Source organism: Mandrillus leucophaeus, unplaced genomic scaffold (genome assembly GCF_000951045.1).
Source record: "Mandrillus leucophaeus isolate KB7577 unplaced genomic scaffold, Mleu.le_1.0 Scaffold222, whole genome shotgun sequence".
Taxonomy (NCBI): domain Eukaryota; kingdom Metazoa; phylum Chordata; class Mammalia; order Primates; family Cercopithecidae; genus Mandrillus; species Mandrillus leucophaeus.
In genome coordinates this window covers 2,924,528-2,931,023 of record NW_012102277.1, presented here as the reverse complement: position 1 = coordinate 2,931,023, position 6,496 = coordinate 2,924,528, and the positions used below count along the sequence as shown (strand labels likewise).

At 44.8% G+C, this 6,496-nt stretch overlaps 1 protein-coding gene across 3 annotated transcripts in view; it reads left to right on the top strand.

Annotated features, from left to right (window-relative positions):
- FAXDC2 (fatty acid hydroxylase domain containing 2) overlaps nucleotides 1-6,496 on the top strand; it is a 34,719-nt gene that overhangs the window by 16,980 nt on the left and 11,243 nt on the right. For all 3 annotated transcript variants that reach the window (XM_011981252.1, XM_011981253.1, XM_011981251.1), the window contains one exon: nucleotides 2,159-2,280. In XM_011981252.1, coding sequence (XP_011836642.1) covers nucleotides 2,159-2,280 — 122 coding nt within the window. The remainder of the gene's footprint in view (nucleotides 1-2,158; nucleotides 2,281-6,496) is intronic.

The following is a 6,496-nucleotide window of genomic DNA, read 5'->3' as shown; positions in this document are numbered from 1 at the left end:
AAAAAAAAAAAAAAAAATTAAGATGGGCCAAGATTAGTGGCTCACACCTGTAATCCCAGCACTTTGGGAGGCCGAGGCAGGCAGATCACTTGAGGCCAGAAGTTCAAGACCAGCCTGGCCAACATGGTGAAATCCTGTCTCTACTAAAAATACAAAAAATGAACCAGGCATGGTGGCGCATGCCTGTAATCCCAGCTACTCGGGAGGCTGAGGCACAAAAATCGCTTGAACTCAGGAGGCAGAGGTTGCAGAGAGCTGAGATAGCGCCACTGCACTCCAGCCTGGGTGACAGAGCAAGACTCTGTCTCAAAAAACAACACAAAAAGAAATATTTAAGTGAAATGTTTCCCTCCTCCATTAAAAAATGATGTCACAGTCTAGAAGGGAAGATAAAAAGTGTCAGTTGCCACAAAGCAAAATGCCCCTGAGGATTGTTTTCAACTAGAAGGATAAGTCTGACAATGGGTTGAACATTAAATATGACAGATTTAATGGGATCTTAAGCAGTCATTGAACAATGCAGATTACCTATGTATATGGGGAAAGTGGTAGAAAAACTTTATTAGCTTGAAGCTGCAATCTTAAAAAAAACCCCAAATATTGTATATACTTTAGGTACAATCCTGTGAAAATTACCTATTACCTAGGTGATAAGCCAATATGAGAGGGAGAAAATGTTTCCAATTTTAAATGTTAGAGCTAGAAGAAGCTCAAGATCATCTTATGGTGTGCTTTTCATCTGTATTCCTCAGGCAGCCTTTGGAGTTCCAAGTAGGTAGACTCCTTGGCTGGCCCACTGGGTAACCACCAACCTTTTTTTTCCAAAGTAAAAATAGTTTATTTTTTCTGGGTATAAAATATGTGCTCATTGTTAAAAATAAAAATCAGGCAATTCAAATAAGCATAGAAAGTGTGAAAATCACCCTCTCTCTTATCTTCAAGAAATAACCACTGTTTATATATTAGTGTACATCTTTTATATATTGGGTATATAGTTGTACTTATGAGATACCAACTATTTTTAAATTTTTTCATTGAATAGATTGTAGGTATCTTTCCATGCCTATTAATGTAGACTTACTTAATACTCTAAGCTTCCCATTCTATTCCATTATATGGAAATACTCTAATCTATTTAGTCCATTCCCTACTAATGGGTATTTAGGCTGCTTTAAATTTTTTTTTTTTTTAATACTGTGACGGACATTTATGCATACGAATAGATGTGTCTCCTTTTCTTCTTTCTCCCTTTCTGTCTTAGCTTTCTGACTCTCTCACTGTATTACTTCAGATACTGCCAAATTGCCCTCTAGAAAGTTTGTACCAATCCTACTCCCCTACAGTGCCGGCAAGTATTTTCCAAGCCCCAGCTGCCACAGATACTTCCGTTGATGGAGCATGAAGGGTGCTGGTGGAGGGGCACAGACACAGAATTAAGCAAAGCCTGGTCCTAGCTGGGCATGGTGGCAGGTGCCGATAGTCCCAGCTATTCAGGAGGCTGAAGCAAGAGGATCACTTGAGCTTGGCAGGCCAAGGCTACAGTGAGCCATGATAGCACAACTGCACTTCCATCTTGGGTGACAGAGCGAGGCTTTGTCTCAAAAAAAAAAAAAAAAAAAAAAAAAAGAAAGAAAGAAAGATGAGTTTTCCATTTGGGGAGATACTGACTAGATGACACCTGAGGTTCTGCTGGTCCGTTAGTAGGATGACAGGGATTACGTTTCCTGACTGACTCCTAGCCCAGGGCTCACTGTGACCCATACCATACAGAGTACCTCCTTTGCTTCTCCTTCCTTGGCAATTCATAAAGGGTTCAGTGGGTGCAGACTCCCAAATGTCAACCTGAATTAATTTCTATTTTAGAGTGTATTATATATCTTAACATACTTTCATATGTATTTACATGAAAACCACCAACCACCTTGAAGGTTGTTGTCCTCATTTTACAGCTAAGAAAATGAATGGAGACACTCCTTAAGTGGACTGTCCCAGTTCCTACCCAAGACTACAGGTAACCCCTTGGTCCCAAGCCCTAAGACCTCCCTGGCGAAGAAATGTCTAGGATGAAGCCTCAGTCACTATAAAAAAGTGTGTTCCGTTAGTCTATGTGCTGCGAGAACCCAAAGTCGCCCTGACTGTTTCTGCTTCCCAATCTCAGGTGCCATCCAAGTACCTTGTCTGTTCTTCTGGAGCTTCAATGGGCTTCTACTGGTGGTTGACACAACAGGAAAACCTAACTTCATCTCTCGCTACCGAATTCAGGTCGGCAAGAATGAACCTGTAAGTATTATTGCAACTTCTCCTGGTCAAAGCACAGGAAGCAAGAGCTAAAGCTACACTCAGAATTTTCACCACTGGCCCAGGAGAGACCTGGCCAGTGTGAGCCAAGTTATTAGCAACAAGGCTCCCCCAGTTTAGAAGGTTAAAGAGAGGAAATAATTTGCCCACAATCTCAGAGTCACTCAGCTAGTAGCCAGTCAAGACCAATGTTCTGGTCTCCTGATTCCTGGCCCAGGCTCTGGACCTGCTTGTGGTGCCCCATGGGACTGTGGTCAGCCTGGCACTGAGAAGGCAGGCAACTCCACTTTACCCATAGGAATGGAGACAGCAATGGCTGGATGCTAGAATATGGGTAACAGCTGTTGTTGTGAGAGAGGGAGACAGCTGCAAAAACAATGGATAACCCCACTATAATAGGTGGATAGTATGGATTCTGAATGTATGGGCGGTGGCTGTCTTTTAAACAAGTCCTCCTTCCTCAATTCGACCAATAATGCAAGGCACCAGGGCAAATCCATAAGTGAGGCCCAGACCCTGCTTACAAGGCACTCCGACTTGCACAGTGCCAGGAAGTGGGTCCCACTGTTCCCTGAGTCTGGCTCGCCTTTTCTTACACAATAAGGAAGAATTTGATTCTGAAACTCAGGTTCTTTTCCCAGCTCCACCAAAACCACATCCTGGCTTCTTTCCCAGACAAGACAATCATCTTTTAGTAATCTGCCCAGGTGTCTGGGTGAACCACCTCAGCTCTCAGGTCCTTCTGCCCCGGCCCAGCACTCCAGAAAGGCAAACAGTGCTCTTGACCCACTCCTTTGAAATGGGCCCCTTCCTGAACTGGAGCTGTTGGCCTGGCTTACCATCCCCCTCGCTTGGGACAACAGCTGCCAGCCAGGCTCGGGGGCTTCCTCCAGGCCCAGCTTGGCAGGACATGAATCAGAGCCTAAAGTGTCAAACCCTGTGCTTGGTCCTCGAGAACCCTTCATCTGTCAACCATGGCTGTTGTAGCACCATTGACTAATGCTCACATCTTCAACTGAGGCCAAGAACCTTCACTATTCAGATGAGGAAACAGGTGTTACATGGGTAAACTACGATTCAAACTCAGGCTTTTTGACTTCAGGGCTCACATTCTTAATCGGCTCTCCAGAATATTACCTGCCGCCTGTACAACCTTATAGTCTACACAATGACTACAGAGCTACATTGGAAGATCTCATTGCATTCTGCAGAAGCTGAGGTTCAGAAATGTCCAGTGACTAGTTCAAGATCAGATTGCTACTAGGAAACAGAGCCAGGGCTCATCCCATCTGACACCAAGTCCAGTGCTTCTGTACCATGTGCACCCTCAGGTGGGCACAGAAGTAGGAAAGAAACTCACAAGGCCATTTAATCTTTGGCTTTTTCCACGAAGGACTGGCCCCTGAACTAAGACATCAGAAACAGATCCTCAAGTGGGAGCTGAATGCTACCTGGTGTTCCTATGATCCATCCTGCTCTGTTTACTCTCCCACTGCCTGAATGGCTACTTCACACCTCTCTAACACCTCCTCCCCTAACCGCTGGCAGAGGGAAGGCCTTGCTTCCCATTTCACTAAGAAAATTTAAGGCTGGGCGTGGTGGTTCATGCCTGTAATCCCAGCACTTTGGGAGACCAAGGTGGGCAAATCACTTGAGCTCTGGAGTTCAAGACTAGCCTGGGCAACATGGCAAAATCCTGCCTCTGCTAAAATACAAAAATTAGCTGGGCGTGGTGGCACATGCCTGGAGGAGAATCGCTTGAACCTGGGAGGCACAGGTTGCAGTGAGCCGAGATTGCACCACTGCACTCCAGCCTGGGCAACATAGTGAGATCCCTGTCTCTACAAAAAAAATTTTATTTTAATTAGCCAGGCACAGTGGTGTGTGTCTGTAGTCTCGGCTAGTCAGGAGGCCGAGGCAGGAGGATCACTTGGAGACAGAGGGAGACACTGTCTCTAGAAAAAAAAAAAAAAAACCAAAGCAAGTAGAAGAGTTTTATAGATGCACACCACATTGGCCAGTGATCAGCACCTGCACCACATGCTCTGCCTGCCCACCTCATACCACAGGTGAACTCTCCTTGCTCCTGTCTGTGGGTGATTCCTCCCCTATCCGTGTACTACATCCAGGAAATGGCTGCAGTAATTCTCTCTTTGCTTTCTTGTATCTTCTTTTCTTTCTCTTTCTCTCATTATTCCTCTCTAGATTATTACAAACATGCAGTAATTTTTTTCCATCTTAAAAAAAAAAAAAAAAACCCACCAAGTGTGGCTGCTCACTACTGTAATTCCAGACTTTGGGAGGCTGAGCCAGAAGAATTGCTTGAGCCCAAGAGTTAGAGATCAGCCTGGGTGACAGAGTGAGATCCTGACTCAAAAAGAAAAATAAATAATAAAACAGGCCAAATGTGGTGGCTCACACCTGTAATCCCAGACTTTGGGAGTCTCAGGCAGGAGAATCACTTGCACCCAGGAGTTCGAGACCAGCCCAAGCGACAGAACGAGATCCCATCTCCACAAAAAAAATTTTAACTAGGCAAGCGAGGTGGAATGTGCCTGTAGTCCCAGCTACTTGGGAAGCTGAGGCGGGAAGACTGCTTGAGCCCAGGAGGTTGAGGTTACAGTGAGCTATGATCATACCACTACACTCTAACCTGGGTGACAGAGCAAGACACTGACTCGAAAAGAAGAAAAAAAACAGGCCAGGTGGAGTGGTTCACACCTGTAATCCTACCACTTCGTAAGGCTGAGGCAGGAGGAATGCCTAAGCTCAGGCGTTTGAGACCAGTCTGGGCAACATGACGAAACACCCCACCCAACAATGTCTCTACAAAAAATACAAAAATTAGTTGGGTGTGACGGTGCACACCTGTAGTCCTAGCTACTTGGGAGGCTGAGGTGGGAGGATTGCTTGAGCGTAGGAGGTTGAGGCTGCAGTGAGCTGTAGTTAGGTGTAATGGCCTCACCTAATATGTCCTCTCACAACAGGCTGGCGAGACCTGGCCTCGCGATGGGATGGAAGTAAACAAAGAGTGCACTCCAGCCTGGGTGACAGAGTGAGACCCTGTCTCACAAAAAACAGACACACACACACACACACACACACACACACGAACACACAAACCAAAGCAACAGAAAAAATAACCCTTAACTAGCAAAGTTCTTTGAAAGAGTTATCTATACAGTTTCCAGTTCCTCTCTGTCCACTCTTATTTGGGTTTTGTTGTTTGTTTTTTTTGAGACAGTTTCCCTCTGTCACCCAGGCTGGAATGCAGTGGCACCGCAGTCTTGGCTCACTGTAAACTCTACTTCCTGGGTTCAAGCAATTCTTCTGTCTCAGACTTCCAAGTAGCTGGGATTACAGGCATGTACCACCACGCCTGGGTAATTTTTGTATTTTCAGTAGAGATGGGGTTTCACCATGTTCGCCAGGCTGGTCTCGAACTCCTGACCTTAGGTGATCCACTAGCCTCAGACTCCCAAAGTGCTGGGATAAAAGGCGTGAGCCACCACGCCCGGCCATCTGTCTACTCTGTTCCCCAACATTTTGTAATTATGAAAACCGTTAAAAATACATACAGAAAGTTGAAAAATAATGTAAGAATTATGCATTTACATATCACTTAGATTCACCAATTTTAAACATTTTATTTTTGCTTTATATAGAAAAATATAAATATATATGCATCTATACATTTTTCCTATTTGAAAGTAAGTTTGAGACATCATAAAACTTGACCCCTAAATTCTTCAGCCTGCATCTCTCCTAATCACAAAAGTATTGTCTCATTTTCTTTACAAACCTCCAAATCAGGTGTCACATCTAGAAAAAGGTTCTAGCAACATTTCTTTTGGCAAGTTCGCCAATGATATGGTTTCATTAGAGCAGCAGAGACATTTCCACAGCTGCTGACTCCCTCAGCCTTGAAATATTTTTTTCACGTGGCTTCCAGGACAACGTGCTTTCTAGGTACCCCTTTTTTTTTTTTTTTTTAAAGAGACAGTCTCGCTGTGTTGCCCAGGCGGAGTACAATGGCACGATCTTGGCTCACTGCAACCTCTGTCTCCCGGGTTCAAGCAATTCTCCTGCCTCAGCCTCCCAAGTAGCTGGGATTACAGGCACCTGCCACCATGCCCAGCTAATTTTTTGTATTTTTAGTAGAGACAGGGTTTCACCAAGTTCCCCAGGCTGGTCTTGA